General features: G+C 39.7%; 1 protein-coding gene across 3 annotated transcripts in view; it reads right to left on the bottom strand.

Annotated features, from left to right (window-relative positions):
- STS (steroid sulfatase) overlaps positions 1-19,675 on the bottom strand; it is a 119,874-nt gene that overhangs the window by 49,088 nt on the left and 51,111 nt on the right. For all 3 annotated transcript variants that reach the window (XM_063126350.1, XM_063126352.1, XM_063126351.1), the window contains one exon: positions 16,398-16,534. In XM_063126350.1, the coding sequence (XP_062982420.1) occupies positions 16,398-16,534 (137 nt within the window). The remainder of the gene's footprint in view (positions 1-16,397; positions 16,535-19,675) is intronic.

Here is a 19,675-nt window from a genome sequence, read left to right as displayed (position 1 = left end):
GCTGGAAGAATCCTCCTCAGAGGAGGAGCTAGAATTCCCAGAAGTGGACAACATCAAGGAACCACCCATATCAGGAGAACTGGGGATGCCCGGGCCCTTGGGGAAGCCCCATTTCATCTGGCCAGTTCATGCCAGTCCTCCCCTTGCCATGACAAATAAAGATACATGATCCCAAAACCAGGGGAGGAATCGGGTTTTCCCAGGGATTATTTATCCCCCCTGCCCCTGGGAGTCCCTGTGCGTCATTTGGACGCATAGGGACTCGGCAGTGACCAGCCCGCATTTTCGGGCTGGTGTAGAAATGGCCCTAGTGTTAGCCTCTTCCACTATAATACCATGTCAAGTTACAGAATCTCTATTGTCACCATTCTTAACCACAATCTGCGCCTCAGAAAGGCAGAATCCTCCCTTCAGTAGTTGCTTTTTAAGCTTCTACATCATAGGTATCTGCATCTTTGTAGGCAAACTTCTGCAAGGCAAAAGAAGTAAGCTTAGCAGAGCTTCATCTGCTTGAGCGGTTGTGCCCATATTGAAATGAATCCATTCCTATGAAAGATGGGCTTCCATTAGATGATCAGACATGAAAACTACAGAGTGAAACTGTTGAGCAGAAACAACCTTGAGAACGTTCTCGTATTTTGGTTTCAGCTCCTGTAGATTTTTCATAGCCATATCATATATTATCATATCATATATTATCATATATTACATGTTGATAAATATCTAAGTCAGTCTGACGAGGCAACGGGAAGGTAATTATTACTGTCAGATCCAGTCACTGCACTGAACACTTGAAAGGTAAATGGTGAAAAAGAATACTGCCTTTGACAGAATAGTCATATTTACAATAACATTTATTTAGTAGTAGAGCTGCAATTCAATAACTGGGAGTTGTAATTTATGGGAAGTTAATATCTGCTGTAAAAGCACTACTAAAAAAACAGAAAAGGAGACCACGGATGTTTTTCATTTAAAAACATAAATGATTTAACAAGAACAATAAATTAAAAAGCAAAGATTCTTAGTTGTTAGAGAGGCATGTTGACATTATTTGACATATTTTGTGGGTGAAGACAAGAACCAGAATCCTGAACTCTTGCAATTTGCCAAATCATGGGTCCCAAGCTAGAGTCAAGCCATGAAGATACAAGTGCCCAGTTTGTTTAGCTTTAATTCTATTAAATCTTCAGTTAAGCAGCCCAAAGTCCGTATCTTCTTATAACTGGTCACCTTTTATTTTACTTTCATTTTCAAATACATGCCAACTTTCCATTTGATAACAGTCTCTGGGGCTTAATGCCTGCTCACATAATCAAGCTGTTCACATAACATGATAACCTACACTCAGTGGTTGAGCATGGGTTGTTTTAAATTGTGGGTTGTTTGTTGAACTGTGGGATAGCATGTTGTCTGAATCCAGGACATTTTTCTCAAGGTGGCTTGATAGCCATACAATGTGGCTTGTTAACCATCCTGAACAACCCAACAACAAACCATGGGTTCTCAAAATGGCTTGATCGAGAAAAATACATGGTTACCAAGCCACCCCACTGAAAATGTCATGGATTCAGACAACATGCTAATCCCCAGTTTAATAAACAACCCACAGTTCAGTCAACCACTGAGTGCAAATGTGTTGTGCAAATCTGGTCAATTACTTTCCCCTATGCAGTCTCAACCTGACTCTCAAAAGCAGCTTGCATGTAACTTTGGTGAGGTGCACCAGTGCAACCACAGTATTTAATATAAAAGTAGCAGCTGGAATAACAACAACAACAACAACAATTTATTTGTTACCTGCCTTTCCCTCTGGATCGAACACCAAAATACATATAATTGATTAAAACATTTAAAATAAACACATTATTAAAAGCAGCACATTATTAAAAGGCATCTTAAAATTCAACTGGATAGGCCTCCTTGAAGAGATCAGTCTTTATAGCTTTCTTGAATGCTAGTAGACTGATAAGTTGATGAATCTCCACCGGCAGGCCATTCCACAGTCTGGGAGCAGCAGAAGAGAAGGTCCTCTGGGTAACAGTTGTCAATCTAGTTTTTGCTGACAGAAGTAGATTCTTCCCAGAAGACCTGTGTGTGCGGGGAGGATTGTACGGGAGAAGGTGATCCCACAGGTAGCCTGGACCCAAACCATGTAGGGCTTTAAAGGTGATAACCAACACTTTATACTTTGCTGGAAAGTGCTGGCTGTAACTAAGGGCAGACAACTGGTTGTCCTGGCCATGGATAAGGTTGATTCATCTATGTTATATGGAGCAGAGCTTCCGGACTTAAGTTGATTGTTAGTCCAGAAGCAAGAGAAATGATTTTTTTTTTAAAGAACTACTGGTTTTACCTGATGATACTCCTGCTGCTCATGTCTGTGCAGAAATGTTTGGACAAGACTACAAGTTCAACTTTTAAACTTTCATAATAGGATGTTAATCTTGCCATTTCCCCATTTGGTCTGTAACAAGAGTACTACTTGTTAGAGGCTTTGATTGTCAACTGATTGAGACTGAGTCAATGTTTCGATCTTTGCTAAGGCACTTCGTTTTTGAAAAACACCGATACGTTAACTATTCATTTCCCCAGCTTTTCTAAATTGTACCCATGTATTAATTTGGAACATCAGAAAGCCTATTATTTTGGACTGTATTATGTTAGCTTCACAAAGGGATGCTTTTAAGGAATTAAGATTTAATGTTACACTCTCTGCTTTTTTAGAGTGCCGTTATAAGAAATTACTACTAGGACAGTGTGGTCGCGTGTTTTGTGCAACTGTAACTGAGGATATTGTACATTATGCAATGTCTTCTTTATAAGGAGCTACATGAAAAAAACACCTAGTTACACCTAGTACATTTGTATGTTTCTTGCTGTTTGATAATGGACATTATATCATCTTGCATACTTCCTTGTTTGTGCTGGCGACTATGAAACAGAGCCAATTGTGTTGCCCAAATTCAAATGTTTCTTGGTTTTGTTATGGCCTACAGCTAAATAAAAAAAAAATGTCCTACTACAGAGTTGAGTGCTCGGTGAATCTGCCATTGAAGTTTCCCAGTGATGAGGGCCAGCCCTATAACTGAGGATGAGCCATGGTTCATCATGTATAAGAAAATAATTGTAACCGCTGGCCATTAGTTTTTCATAGTGAGAATGGGTGGACCAGACACAAGTATCCAGATATAACCCCAGAAAGTCCTCCATTAATTTCTAGTTAGGTCACAACTGTACTAAGGCTAGTGGCATATAGAAGCTTCTAGCCTCTTTGCATTCAAACTCAAATATTCCAGTCCCTTACTTAGAAGCAAGGAACATGTACTCACCAGGCCTCCATAGATGTTTATGTGATATAATGCATATGGAACCCAAGCAGGCAGTGGATACATGAGAGAAGAATAGCTCCAGATGGCTGAGGCTGCTCACAGATGAGTTGCGATATAGAACTAAAGAAGTAAGTTGAATGCTTGCTGTGGCAATTGTTTTGTAGTATATTATTTTATCTGGAAACATGCACCTGCTTCGCATGTGCAGCCACCTTATGTAATATTTCCAGAAACTTACTGCTAATTCTATTTTACTTTCCCCCTCTATTTTCCCTTTTCACCTTCATTTACATATATGGATCACTCCTGCCTGAAAATGTGGGCCATCTCTTATGTTACGTTAGTCCGAAATTTGTTCTTGTGTGTTTGCAAAGGTGCTGGCAGTGGCAACATTGTATCTCTTCCTTGCATTGCAATAGCCTATTGACATTATATTTTCTAATACTGTTAGACACTTAAAGTGTCTTCTTTACTTGCTATCTGTAGACAAGGCAAGCTGGGAATCTCTTTGCAGACATCGTTAAGACAAATAACAAAATGGAGCCTAATCGTGACTTGCCCTCAAAGGAGTCTCACACAGCTGAAGGTAAACTTTGTTCTGTCTTTCTGCTTGACATTTGGGTTTAGGAAGACAAAACAAGAGGAAATAAATTTAGTTGTATTCAGTTCCTTATCCACCGAATAATTTCAGCGTATGTACGAAGGGATTTTGCTGTAGTATTCAGCAGAAAGGGTCAGTTTGACAAGGGCAAACAGAGACTTGAGAAGCCCAATCCGCACCCACCCAGAAAGGCTGGGGAGGGAGATTTTTTTGCAGGTGGGGGTAAGGAGCCAGAAGGAAAGCTCCACGTGTGTACGGCAGATGTTTAGCCTTGTGTGGGCTATAAAGCCTCGTCCCATGCAGCACTTGGTCTCTTTCATTTTTGGCCCCACTCGCCCTCCTTAAAAGCCAGTATGGGAATAGCCAGTCGTCCTCTTTGAGGGGTGGGAGGCTGCACAGGATTTTTTTCCTGTCATTTAGTGATGAACAGGTTTTTGCCTACTCCATACTGGATTTAATCTTTAGAAGTGGAAGATAAATAGGTCAATTGGTGAATGGCAGGTTTGTGCGGGAATTTTGGGAAGTGAGCACTCTGGCACCTTTATGGTGACTGGCAAGCCAGAGGTCCTGCTCCTCGGGGGCTTTGCAGCTTTTGTGTCAGGATATGGTTTGCCTTTGGGGACCTTCTTGTCTCATCTACTCAGAGCTGTGCAGCCCTGAGTGGGGATGACACCCGTGGGTCTCACCAAACACTCAAGTGTAGTTGGAAAATGGGGCTGGGTCACCCGACCTCTGTTTTCAGCTGAGTGGCTCGCCCTGATGGGCAGGCTAGTTGCCTGAAGACAAATCAGCTAGATTCCCACATGTTCATGCACAGGTCCATGGAGGGGAGCAGTTCACTGTTTAAATAAAGAGGCCCTAGTTTAAACCTAGCTCTGGTGTCTGTGTTTTATTTCTGGGACTTCCTTCTCCACTCGCAAAGGAGAAAGGAGCCTAAAAACATACTCACATGCTTATAACATACGTATTCCTATACCAAGGGTCAGTTTGCAGGCAAAATCTGATCCACTTTTACACATTGCTTATGGCCATCCTGCTGAAAGTTGTATTTCTTTACTTTGCAACAGAATGTCCTCCCCACTGCTTTACAAATCAAGCTCTGTATGGTAGGCTCTGCGCCTGCATTTTATTCACACATTTTCACGGTTATACACTAAAACAAGAAGTACCCAGCTGCCCACTTGAAAATTTAACTTCTCCCCCCACCCTCAATTAATACTATTATTTATTTTCCACAAAAAACAGACACATAAGGAAGTTTAACTTCTAAAGACTTTGGGATCTGAATCTGAGCTAGCGATACACACGAATGACATTTGAAAAAGCAAAAATAGAGAGCAAAAATAAGAACAGTGATGAGAAGGGGTAGGGTCCAGTATATGCAGGAGGCCTCTGGTAGGCAGGGAGACCTGGAAGAGGAAACGCTCCAGAACGAGACTGAAGTCAGAGAGTGGGGAAAAATGGAGAGAGTAGAGAGGGCCCCAGGCCAGAAAATTATGACCGAGTTTGCATGATCACTGCAGCCCACCGTGTCTTATTTAAAACTTGATGGGTTGCAGTGCATGCTAGCACCTGTCAGGTAACTTTTAAATATTCCTGGTAAAGTGTACTGTTGGCATGGTTAATAACCATCCATAACCCACGGGCTGTTTTAGGGTTATAGGGAGTTTGTTCACCATGCCTCACCAGGTTCAGATGACATGACAAGCTGTGGTTATGGCTTAATTAAGTTGGGCTGCTTGATCATGTGAACCAGCCTTATTGGTTGGATTCAAAATTGGTCAGGCTTAGGGCAGATCCATTGAAATAAATGGGATTTAATTGAACCATGAATAACTTAATTACCATTCATTTCTGTGGGTCTAATCTTAAGTATACAAAGTCTGCATTTAACCCATTGAAATAACCATCCAAATCTTGAGCTGATGGTTTCTTGTAATCAAGTAATTTCCTTTTATTTCTCAATTCCCTTTGTGTATTGTGGACATACAACTATACCTCAACATACAAGGAGGATTGATCTCAATTTATTTTTCTTGATTCAAGCAAAACACTTGACATGGTCCCCATGATATTTTGGTTTGCAAACTGGCTAGATGAGGATGGGTGATAGTATTGTCAGGTGGCTTCAGCAGCTGATTGTAAAACTGGACTCAAAACATGCTTATCAATGGTTTCTCATTAAATGTGAGGGTTCGCAATCAGAGCAGGGATGGAGGTCTTGATGGCAGACAAGACAGGTTCTTCTGCTAAGTCCCCTGGGATACTAGGGTAAACTAACTGAAGGACCAAAGGGAACCTCAAGGAGGGAAGCACAACCCATGAGCCCAACTGTCTGTCAGGCTCAATGTGGGTTGTTACAAAAACAAACCACACTGCATGGTTTATTCTGTAGAGTGTGTTGTTGTGACATGCAAACGTACCCATTGGCTGTCTTACACTACTAGTCATTGAGCCGGTTCAGCCCATGGGTTCTCAGTAGCATGTTAACCTACGGTAACAAACCCAGGGCTGAGTTTGTATTTCATGACAAGCTGTGATATAGAAATGCAATAAATAAATAAATAAATAAATAAATGCCACTCATGTAAACCTGGCCACTTATTATATACTTTGTTAGCCGGTTTTATAACCTCTGCTGTTGCTAAACTTTGGACACCACTTTAGATCGTTAACATAGAATGAAAGGACAGGTGGAGGAGAACTTGAATTGGTTCACATTTTTTGGTGAAGGGGCTTAATTTGCACTTCCTAGACAAATATGTGTATTGGAAAAAAGTTATCTTTCAGACTGTGCACTTCTCATAATTTTGTGATGCAGATGTCAGTTCATAAATTGCATACATAAATCCCGACCTGAATTTACCTGGACACTATGATCAACATATGGGGGCTTCCTCCAAGTACCACCTCCAGTGGAGTCTTAGAAGGTGACAACAAGGGAGAGGGCATTTTCAGTGGTGGAACCCTGGTTATGGAATGATCTCCCCACTGAGGCCTGCCTGATGGCAGCACTGTCATCTTTTCAGTGGCAGGTTAAAGCTCCCAGGCATTTAATGGCATATATGCTGTCTGTCTGAACACATCTAGTATTCTGTTGGAATTGTTTTTAGCTGTTTAAATTGTTTTAAATTTATTATATTTTCATCTTCTATGCTGTTTTATCTGTGAATTGTTGTGAATTGCTCAGATAGTATATAATAACTAGGCCTACCAAAATACATCTACACCAACATCGAGAAAGCAGTCATACTCAAAACATGTTCAATAGTAAGGAAGTTTCCAAGTCAGTAAAGGACAGCATGTCTTGGCAAAGCCTGTCATGTCCATCTACAAAAACCACCACAAGCAAGAAAAGAGAGATAAAAATAATAAATTAGGCAATGCTGCATGAAAAAAAAGTATTTATTAAGGGAAGCTACATAAAAATGTGGATTTATTAGGAAAAGTTGAGTATAAAATTAATGAAAATTGTGACGGATGCATATCTGGCTGCACATCTTTATCAGGAAAAATGGAGTTATTTTTGACGCCAGGCATGTCTGGGTGAACACAGATGCAAGTTTTGATCTTCTGTTAAATTTACAAGCCTTTAGAGTCATGTTACCTCCTTTCCTTCTGTGCTGGTTAAATGCATCGCTTATTAAAGCCTGTAGAATTTCAGCACAGATGGATGGAAGGCACATGAGCTCCAAGCATATCCATATTGTGTTGTAATTTCAGTAGCACATGGATGTTAAGTACATGAAGTTAAGGCTGTTTCTCACTTCCCAGAAGAAGCGTAACTGTTCTGGCTGCACCTTGCAATTAACAGTACCTATTAAGATTCAGTGAGAAGTCAGTGACTGAACAATCTGGGATTTCGGATGCATATTGTCCCTTAATGCTACCTTGCTACTACCTTGCTATTAGATAAACTAAGGGACTTCTTCCCATAGGATTCTTTCTGCTCTTTGAAGACACCCAAGAAGTACTTGGGTGTCTTCAAATTTATCATCAAAAGTCAGATGAGTGGTGGTTGGGAATGAGTCTTTTTGGCATTCTTCCCAAACAGGAATCCATCTACCTGGGACAACAGTACAGAGCTGAAGAGAAGCACAGGGGACTAAGGGATGTTGAGTTGTATGAGTTTGTGGTTTGTAGATGTGTGTGTTATTACAATCTATTGGGAGTCATTGGAAAGGTGGGATATAATTTTAAAAATATATAAATACATTATTTTCATTTAGTCACTAGGATAAATCCTTTTTATGTATTACAGCTTTTATTAACTGAATTATGCTTCTGCACCTCCTTTTGGAGACTTTGGTTTTACTGAATGCTTTCTTATAGATTTTAGTCTGCTGTTTTTATGCTTGATTGATTGACTGACTGACTGCTTGATTTTTGTCCACCCAATAATGAAAATGTTCTTGGGGCAGATTACATGATAAAATAAAAACAGTACACAATAAAAACAATTACTGTAATAATCAGCATAGGTAGTACAATATAACATGTATAATACTAGCCATTCCAACAAATCAAAACTAAAAGATCTAGAATATATGATTCTTGGAAGAATAGAAACATTTTCATCTGGATAGAAAAGATAACAGGGTAGGCAGCAGGATGGGCCCTCTCACTTGTAGCCACCCACCAGAGAACGAGGAGAAGAGCCTCTGAAGATGCCCCAAGTGTCTGGGAAGGGATGTATGGATTGTGTAAGTCTACATTTTGTGGATTGTCAGGTGCCTTTCCTTCCTTCTTCTGCCCATCAACAGAGTTTTTTTTAAGGTTCTGAATTTGCGTATGTGCTCAAATTTGCCCAGAATTTGCATTATTACCCCAAAATGCATATTTTTCATGCTTTGGACTATGCAGGATATGCACATTTTTAGCTGTAAATTTTTTTAAAATGCATATTTTTCTACAATGAAATTCTACGCAAGATTCCCAAAGGTTAGGAAAACAGGTGACAAGCTGATTTGCTGTGGAATCCATGGCTCAGATTTATAAAAAATCCAAATTCTCTCTCATCCTTAACTCTGGGCCAGTATATGTGGGAGGACTGCTTGTGGGTAGCCACTCAATGGATCTTATAGCAGTCTAGAAGTATTCATCATAGATTTGGATTTGTTGATTTATTCCTTTTCCATTTATTGATTATCTCATCACTTATTGGCTGTTTTCAATAGCATGAAAAGCTTGTACATGCCTCTTGACATGACAAATGACTATTCATAATGCAAAAAAGGTCTTCCTTTCTTTTCTGAACACTACAACTATTTGATGGGTTATTCTAAGATTAACTGCAACCACACTCCCCTTTGTGATGTTATCATATCTTTCCTACATATCACACACACACACACACACACACACACACACACTATTGTAGAATTTCAAAATTTAGTAAACCTGGATGACTTTAGGCATCATAGGCTTGTAATATATGTTTACACTGAACTTGTATCATTAAAGTTTCTATATAAATATTTTAACATGGCATGGGATCCAACTATACCCCAGCACTAGCACGAACATTGCATTAGCATAAACCAATGCTTGCACAATGTAACTAGCAGCTGGTAAGGCAATGAGGAAAAGTAATGATTTGCTGCCAAAATACACTTGGACCCAACCCATGGTTTTTGCTGTAAAATATATGAGAATTCAGGGATGTCTTTTAAAAAATACAATGTGTTAAATCCAGACATAATCATACTTAGAGTAGACCACTGGAATCATTGCACTTGTTAGTCATAACTAACTTTGATTTAAGTTGATTTAAGTTATAGTCCATTGATTTAAGAATCACAAAGTCTGGATACAGTCCCTTATGTAAATGTGTGCATATATCTGTGATTGTTTTTCAAGAAGCATTATTTGATTTTTCATTGATGAACTTCACATGTATTAATTCTGCAAGTCAATACATCGAAAAACTCAGAATAAACTTTAACATCTCTTGGCATACACATACTGTACCTTTATGAGAGCTGAGCTTCTCCCAGTGCTAATAGTACAATCCTATATGTCCCCCCCCCCCAGATGTAAGCTCCACTGGAGGTAACTTTAATGTAAGTGGATAAAGGACTACATCCTAAGTCATAGATTTGGACAAGTTGGAGAACTAAACATTATATATTTAATGCGCATTGGACAAATTGGGTAAAGCAAGGGTAACTAGCAAATAATTGCAAAAACAATTCCAATATGTTGTATATCTACTTCAAACTTCTATAAATTAGTATCTTTAAATACTATGGTTTCGTCTCTCTGGTGCTTTCTACATAAATAATGCATTTAGAGTAAATTTATAATGGTAACCCAGGATCTCTTCACTACTGCCATCCCATTTCCAACACATCTATTTAAAAGGCACTCCGAAGATATCAGCAGTATAGGAAGCTGCCTCATACTGAGTCAGATCATTGGTGTATCAAGTCTAGTATTGTCTACACTGACTGGCATCGACTGTCCAGGATTTCAGGCAGATTCAGCCCTCTTTCCCAGCCGTTTCAGGGACTGAACTTGGCGCCCTCTGCACGCAAAAGGACAATGTGCTCTGCCATGGCTCTTAACCATGAGTTTGCATTTTAAAGCCACAAAACAACAAAGCCGTTAGAGTTTCACAGTTCCATTCTGTACCTGTAAGAGCTTTCTCTCCTGCCCACACCAAGGGTTTTCCTCTCAATGACCCTGTTCAGATGACACGCTAAGCCACGGTGGTTAAGCATTTTGAACTAAACATTATGGCTTAACCATTCCTATCCATAGTGGTTACATAAGCACGGTTGAAACATGCTCACTAACCATTTGCTACAGAAGTTTTAGCAGCCTAATCATGGCTTATCATGTTGTCTGAACAGGCCCAAAGAAAAGAAATGCAGCAGGTGGGACTCTGAATCATATTGTTAATGTTTAAAGTACCTATTCAAAGATGTTTTTTTTTAAAAAAAAAAAAAAGATTTCCTTTCTTCCCATTCTCTAGACCTTTTTCTAACCCTCTCATCATTTTTTTCTGGAAAGGCTGAGAATACAGGTAGGAAAAATTGAGCAAACAAATATTTGGAATTAGTAGAGGAAAAAAACATTCCACAAAATTCTCTCCAGTTTACAGCATTACTTGTTTCCTTTGAGTTCCTGAGGCGAAGTGGATTGGTTTTGAAGGTCTCGGGGTGCCTCGGGCCAATTTGGGGCAGTGGTGGGCCGCTCTGCCTGTCCGCCTGGGAAAGCTGGCATGAGGCCGACCATGAGTCCATTGGCTCACTGGACACCTCCCTTCCCCCCTCCTTTCCCTCCCTGGTCATCCTCCTATTGCCACCAGGACTTACCTTTGCCATGTGTCTGCCTCCATTAGAGCCACGATAAAAAGAAAGATGGGAGTGTAACTTTTTTCATAGATCTAGGCTCACAAACTAAGGAAATGACCCTTTATGGCTACCATAGTTTGTGGCCATAGATCTATGAAAAATATAGGGCCCCCATCTTACTTTAAATGGTGACTCTAAGGGAGGAGGATGCATGGCAAAGGCAAGTTCTGGCAGCAGCAGCAGCTCCGGGTACAGGAGGGAGGTGAGCAGGGAGTCCAATGGACTCCCCATCAGCCTTGCCCCTGGCTTTCTTGGGTGCCTGCCATGTGGGAGTGTAACAGATGCCCAGGAATCCGCAAAGGCTGACCCACTTCAGGGGGGTGAACCTCACTTCAGCTTTGGTACTGAAGCAAGGCGGCCAAGCCCCAAAGCACCCCGAGTCAAATCAGGGAAGCTGCACACAGCCCTAGTATACAGTGAACATATTTATGTCTGTAATTAAATAATTATATTTATTATTGAATTTTAATTGCATTGTTGTTTATTGTGTTATGTATATTAAAGTTAACAAATAAATTATAAATTAAAGTAAATAAATAAAATGAATGGCAAATATGGAGGGACATTATTGGATGGGTTATATATTTCTGTATAGTTCCTTGGCCACGATTTATTAAATTGCTTCATAGATACAAGAACCATTAATTATTAATTAACTATTAACTAGATAATCAGAATGTCATCAGCATATTCCAAAACACACAATGTAAGCCAAAATTCAATGATCCTATTAATATTGCCACAATTAAGAACACAGAAAGAGCCATGCCAGAGCAGACCAATGTCCATCTAGTGCAGCATTCTGCTCACACATTGATCAACCATTTGGGAAAACCTCAAGGAGGACATGAGTGCAATAGCACCATTCTGGCTCATGTTCCCCAGCAATTGGTATACAGAGGCATACTGCCTCTGATACTGGCGGTAGCATGACTGGTAGCTATTGACAGTCTTTATCCTCCATGAAATTAATATAGATCCACATACTCAAAATTTTGCAGCATGGTTATGAAATACATATGAAAGTATATTGACCCTAGGATTATTTTGGCCATGGGAAGATGTGAATAGCAAACTGACACATTAATGGCTGAAAGAGAATGAGCAGCAGGAACATTTGAAGTAAGCAGAAGTTTACCAGTACTAGATAACTTAGTCATGATGAAGTTATTAGTAAAGGGTGGGAGGCCGAAAACTCTTTTTCTATGTTACAATAAATACTGCACAGTGATTTTTGAAGGTTAAGGCTAGTTGCCTGAGAAAGGGTACATCTCTTGAACAATCGCTGTAGCAGTGCGCTGCTCTTGAAATGCATAAGCTGAATTTTAATGCTAAATTTGGACTTCAAATGTGAATGAGCTTGAACTTTTGTGTGTTCGCAATCAAAGCATGTTGTTTCAGAGTTCATTATTAAGCATACATCGACTGCAGAGGTGAAAGTCAGTTTGCAGTAATTTAATAAATGCAATATTGTTGACTGAAAATAATTTTGTTCTTTGCTTTATTGAAGCCGGAAATGGGTTGGAGGTGAATGGGTGGGAGGAATGAAAGGTGAATATTATCTTTTAGTATTGCTGTGCTTCAGCTTGATTGTTTCAAGTACAAACTTGTTTTCACAGATGATTACCTCTAGAAATGAAGAGTCATTCCAATATTCTGACAAATAAAGCAGGACCCTTGTAGAACCTGATAGATTAGCACTCCTCTGATGGCTGTACATTGTAAGGCTCTGTGCCCTATACAATTTCGTGCTCAGCCTTGTTTGCTTATGCAAAAATCGCTTCCTTTACATGTTAGAATTTAACATAATAATAGTAAGTGTGAACTGATTAAAACAATCTAGCAGAAAAGTGGGACATAGAACTTCTCTTCATGAGTGATTGATTGCACCCTCATGATTGGCCACTCACGGAGGTTTGTGGGTCCTTTGCCTGAAGCCATCAACCTAGAGGACATTTCCTGTGCTTTCCCTTGGTAATCTCATGTTGTTGTTGTTTTAAAAAGATAATGCAGTATTTAAAATATTGCAGGATTTCCCCAGCATATAAAGCCGGTGTTCTGCTATATTTCACCACTAGATGGCACTGTTTCATTGAACAGAATAGCATTACCAAGAGGGGAAGTTTTCAATTAAAAATCATTTGGTTACTGTCCAAAGGAGCCAGTTGCAAATGCATAAAGAATTAGAAACCCCAGTAAGGATGTGAGTTTTTTCCCCTTAATGTAGTGACACCCAACCTTAGCACACATTGATTTATCAATGGAACTAAGTTGACAGTGGGATTAGATCAAAGGTGAAGCGTCTCAGGCCTGGGGGCCAAATCTGGCTCTCTGGGGTTCCCCAGATGGCCATATACCCTTTTCGTGGACCCACATTCCTTCCCCCAACAACGAATTGTTTGGTGCTTTTGTGTAGTTTCTTCCCCCCCTTCTCCGAAGGCTTCATTACTGATTAAAATATGCTGATATTTTTGGTATTTTGGCCCATTGCTTTTTGGAATGTGGCCCCTGGGAGCTTTACCCTACCCTGTGCCTGTTTACCCTACCCTGTGCCTGTTTGCATTCTCTTCCCCTCCTTATTGCTTTACTATGATTTTATTAGAATGTAAGCTTATGCGGCAGGGTCTCGCTATTTACTGTTTTACTCTGTACAGCACCATGTACATTGATGGTGCTATATAAATAAATAAATAAATAAATAAATAATAATAATAATAATAATAATAATTTTCCAGTTATGGAATTGAGCACTCAAGTTGAAAGAGGTTATAGATGCTATAAATACCAGCAAATGCAAGTGCAGCTGACAGGGTAACTTTTCTAATATGTACAGAAGGTGGTTTTCATATTTACAGTCTGTGTGAGATTCCCTTGAGTGATCCTTTTCCGAGAAGAGGTGCGCACATGCTTACACATGCAAGCAGACACCCAATCACTTCTGAATAGTATTCAGAGTACCTGACATCCAGAAAATTAATCCAGAGTCTGGACTGGACCCCTAGCCCTAGTACACAGGAATGGCAGATGATAACATGCTGTAGCTTTGGTGACACAGATGACACCCTTACTTTCATATTAAAAACTAGAAGCAGAGGGGGCAGTAGAAGGAAGAGCCCCAAACAAGACCTGAACACTGCAGCAGAGTTCTGGGCAATATCACATATATACTAGAAAGCTGGGAACCATGGGAATTCAATATCCCAAGGTCCCCAGCTTCACAATGCCCACTCCTCATGTGCAACAACATTGACAATCACTAAGCATAGAATATGGTTGGATGCGCTGGCAGAGAAATTAACCAGCCGTTTTCATATGGCTAGAGGGGAAATGAAGGAAGTTAATTTTGTAGTGATTTGGAACCCATTCTTAATATTTTGTTTAGAACTGAATACAGAAGACGGGCCTCCAATTAATCAACAGGAGTTTTTGACTAGCAGATACTAAAGTGATATAGAAACGGACCTTTTAATAATAGATACAATATTCTAATTGTGTTATCTACAGATGTATTGATGCGGTTTGTATGTGATTGTATTTGCTATAATTACTTGTTAAATCCTAAGCATTTTGCACTGGACCCCATGCAGCTAAAGGCCCAGTACAGAATGAATTCATGGTGCTGCCCCTTTTGTCTTTGACGCCATGCACCACTGGGAAGCCCTAAATCGGGTTCTGAACCCTAGCTCTATAAACAAGGGGCAGTAGCCAATTGTGTCATTCTGCTAGTGCAAATGTTATTGCACTCGTGGAAACTGAGAGGAGAATCCAACCAAAGTTACTTTTGTGCAAGCGTGGTTGTGCAACCAGTCACACAAGTGTAATGCACAACCCCTTGTGCAATGGGAAGATTTGGAGCTCTGCTAACACTATTTGAGTTTGTGGAATGAGACTGCTTACTGCCCAAGGACTAATAACACTATGTGAATGTGAATGTATGGATGATTGCAACACTTATTTATGTCCCTCCAAAGATGCTTCTTTGTTTGGGTCCAGGCTACCTGTGGGATCGCCTTCTCCTGTACAATCTGCCCTGCACACTCAGGTCCTCTGGGAAAAATCTACTTCAGCTAGCAAAAACTAGATTAACAACTGTTACCTAGAGGACCTTCTCTTCTGCTGCTCCCAGACTGTGGAACGGCCTACTAGCATTCAAGAAAGCTATAAAGACTGATCTCTTCCGGCAGGCCTATCCAGTGGAATTTTAAGATTATTTTAGAATGTTTTTCAGGATGTTTTTAACAATGTATATTATGTTTTAACTCAGTTTTATGTATTTTATCATTTATTGTTGTTCCCTGCCTCGATCAGAATGGAGAGGCGGGTAAGAAATAATTTGATTATTATTATTATTATTATTATTATTATTATTATTATTATTATTCTTCACACAATATGGTAGAGAGGTCACACCATGGTTTCATGGTGTGCCTTGGTGATGATTTTCTCCCACCATCTGGCCAGATTTTAATATGATACCAAGCAAAGCACTTTCAGAAGTGTTCTAGCAGGCTGCTTTTTTGCAGCAATGGCTGATGGGATACCATCGGGAGGACCGGGAGAGGAGAGAGGGTGGCTGTCAATCAAACATCATGATGGATTTAACTCAACTCCATTGTAGCCCACCGTCATACAACGGTGGAGTTAGAACACGTTGTGTGGGGAGAACCGCCTAAAAACTCAACTATTGAGTAGAGTTTTCATACTGCATTGACAAATGTGTTGTCTGAACTGAGCCATTGAGTGGTGGCAACTTTGTGTTGTTGGTTATGTCTAGTTCTATGCTCACTCTGTGGATTTTGCCATATCTTCATTATAAATCCTTGTGAGGACAACTGCAAAAACAGCTTTAGCCCAGCTTTCATTTTAACAATTCATAATGGGAGGAAATGCACACATTTTATCATCAGTTTCTCTAACATGATCCAAAGATTAACTTTCAACATTAGATGGACATCCTGAACTTATTTTGTCTTACTTCTATGTAAATAGTTTAGGACAACAACCTATATGTTCTTGCCAAAGTACATTTTGTTCAACGCTGCAAATTTCTAAAAAAAAAACCACCAAATGCATTTGCTCAGGAAAATCATAAGTAATTACTGAACATACCTATACTCCAGTCCATTTCTTCCACAGCATCCCCGTATAATCCATGTTTACTCTTTCCTCTGAAAGCTTGCGATGCATAAAGAGCTGTATGGACATGAGGGTAAGACAGGAAAAGAAGAAATGGAGCATCACTGTTCCTGAAACAGAAGAAAAAGGAAGAGACTTATAATATGAAGTAAATTTTAATGTATTCCAAGCAATACATTAAAAAAAAACTTTCCTTAGTTATACATTAACATACTTCTAAAGAACAGTTCTTTGAGTTTCTCTCTTGGTCACAGTCTAGAGTGACCAAGAAGTGGAACCCCAAACTGGCTCAGTTTTCAGTGACTTAACTCTCATTTAGTTCCACTCAATGAAGTGAGTGGGTTGCATCTGGAAAACATACTCTTCAATATTTCAGATGTAAAAAAAAATAGTTACTCCTAACACCTGTACTGCCACACTGACTATCAGTACCTGAGTCTCACATATTAAGAGTAGGAGGGTTACTTCTCTTGAGAGGCAGTGTATAAATATATTTATTTATTTATTTATTTAAATGAATACGCAATAATAATTGCATGTTTCACAAATACTTTGCACAAAAACATCCACCTGTTCTACATACATTATCCAAGCAGGAATGTTTCTATAGTTCTATAGTTCATCTTAGTTCTATATATTGTGACTGGGAATGGGACTGCTTAACTCTGTCATCTTCCACATAATAATAAATCAAACAGAGATCTTGAGCTGAGAGCTCAAACCTAAAATTGCAAGACAGCAATCCCATTTCCCACATAGCAGTACAAAATAACTAAGGCAGATTGATTAAAAACAGCACCAAAGGGAGAACTTATATCTCTTGCAACAGCATCTAATGGGAACATAGGATTACAGCGATAAATACAGGACAGGTACAAGTCACCACTTCTATTACAAATGCCCATTTTCAGGAGATAACAACCCCTGTAGTGATATAAAGAATGCCAACACAACACAGAATTCTTACTACAAGAGCAGGTATCTAATCAATGGCTCATATGGATGACTAAAAGAAATCATGTACTGGTTGGCTTTTTAAATCTGCCAGCACTGATTGACAGCCAGCTCTCAGGTGAAGCATCTCACCTATTAATATCCTTAAGATTAGAACATCAGAGATGGCTATTTTTCTTACACCAAACCTCTAGGCAGGAAAATAATGATTGACTACATCTTTTGTGACCTTGAAAATAGAATGGCACATCAGCTTGTAAGTGGGAGGGAGATTTGACAATAAGAGTTAAAGTCCTGTTTTATTAACTGAAACACTTCAGCAAACAGAGCCTTTGAAAATTTACTACTATTCCCTTTTACACAGTTTACCAAGACAGACCTTCCTTTCTCGACACATCTAAGTTTTATTCACTGCAAGGACAATAAAGTAAACTTGGTGCTTGCATAAAGTGTAGTGTTCCTACCTGGTCACATGACAATGAAACTTTAGAAGCCCAACATGTCATTCTTTAACCTGCATCAAATTCTTCTTTATGCTGGGGTTAAATATTTCATTTCTATCCCTTTAACAAAGTTGTTTTTCTTTATAAAAAAAAATCCACAGGACCTGGCTCACTTTCAAGTGTGTCATGAATGACTCGTTTAATGGAAAGAAAAGACTTATCAATAGGTTTTAAACAGATTAAGTACTAGTAACATTAAGAACTAGTAACAACAGTTGTTCTCTTGCCTATTGACTAAGGGCCGACCTCTTGAACCTCAGAACCTTTCTCAAACCTGCCCATTCGAAGCCCTGAACACAAGCACGAGCATGTGTCCGCTGAAAATATTTGCAAATTGTGAATACATGCTCGGCTCGTTCCCAGTTCTCAGTTCGATGTGTGAAAATTTCCTCAATAGGCTGAATCAGCTCCGCTTTAGGCTATGGAGGGAATTTGCGCAAATTAGGAAATTTGTGCAAATTTGGGGAGATTTGCCCAAATGTCCTGCTTGATCACTGCTTGATTTGCACAGGTTTCCTGGTTGGGTAAATCGAGCCGTGATCACAAATGGGAATGGGAATCAGGCAAGAGATGCACAGTGAGACAACATTTGGAGAATTTGAGCAATCTTGAATATTTATTTATTTATTTATTTATTTATTGCATTTTTATACCGCCCAATAGCCGAAGCTCCCTGGGCGGTTCACAAAAACTAAAACCATTCAAAGTATAAAACAAACAGTATAAAAACATGATATAAAATACACATTAAAAACTGATTAAAAACATACCATACATGATTAAAACATCTTCAAAACATCCTTAAAACATCCTAAAAACATTCTAAAATTTCACTGGATAGACCTGCCACAATAGCAAAATAGAAGCATAGCAAGGCGACACCTTAGTTTATAGCCAGCCACACTGCTGTGTAGGAAGCCCTAGACAGTGTGAACGGTTCCTCCAACAACCCAAAGTGTGATTTGTCAACGACTGAAGTCAGGAAGCCTGACAAATATCACTCATTTACTCATCCCTATGATCGAATAGTAAGGGTTTAAGAACTAGGTGTTATAAATCACAGGAGCTGCAGGATAAGCCACGGCTAGAATAATCAATTAACTGTCCGAGGTCGGTGTGCCAGAAATATCCATTGGGAGTCAAGTTAAACAGTACAGGTTTCAGGGACGCGCAGAGGAGTAGTTGAGGTCTTTCCGAGGTCTGATATCATACAAACTAGGGATGTGCTCTGCTCCGATTAGAGGCGTAGAAGCAGAAGCGAATTGGCTTGCTCCACCTTGCCAAGACACTAGGGATGTCACAAGAAATCTCCTGATTATTCAACAAGGTAACTGCTTTAAATTTTTAAGCTACCTCTATTTTGGTACTGCTTCTTCTCTTGCCCTGCCCCAGAGGCACTAGAGAGACAGTGGAATAGGAAGGTTGTCTGTGCACTAGGGATGCAGGGAATAGCTGAGACTACATCTCATGGTATTTCTGGCAAGAGAAGTTGTTCTGAAAGCCAGAGAAACTGAGAAGCAGGCTGACAAGAAATCAAGGTTCTCCTTGTCTTAAGCATCTCTGGCAAGCAAGGAAGCTTCTTTTCCTAGGAACCGGTCTGGCTGATCCAGTACCCAGCCCAGTCCACAGTGAGAGAAAATGCTGTGCTGAGGACCAGTGTGCCACCACCTCCACTGACTTATCACTGCCTGGCGTAAGTGTGATGGGGTAACCTGGTCCATGAAGAGTATTAAGACACACTTAGTAATATACATATTTAATACTTTAACAAATACATAAAATTGAAATACAAAC

The sequence above is a fragment of the Elgaria multicarinata genome, chromosome 5 (genome assembly GCF_023053635.1).
Source record: "Elgaria multicarinata webbii isolate HBS135686 ecotype San Diego chromosome 5, rElgMul1.1.pri, whole genome shotgun sequence".
Classification (NCBI taxonomy): Eukaryota; Metazoa; Chordata; class Lepidosauria; order Squamata; family Anguidae; genus Elgaria; species Elgaria multicarinata.
The sequence above is the reverse complement of the archived record's forward strand: the minus strand, read 5'-3'. Positions and strand labels throughout refer to the sequence as shown.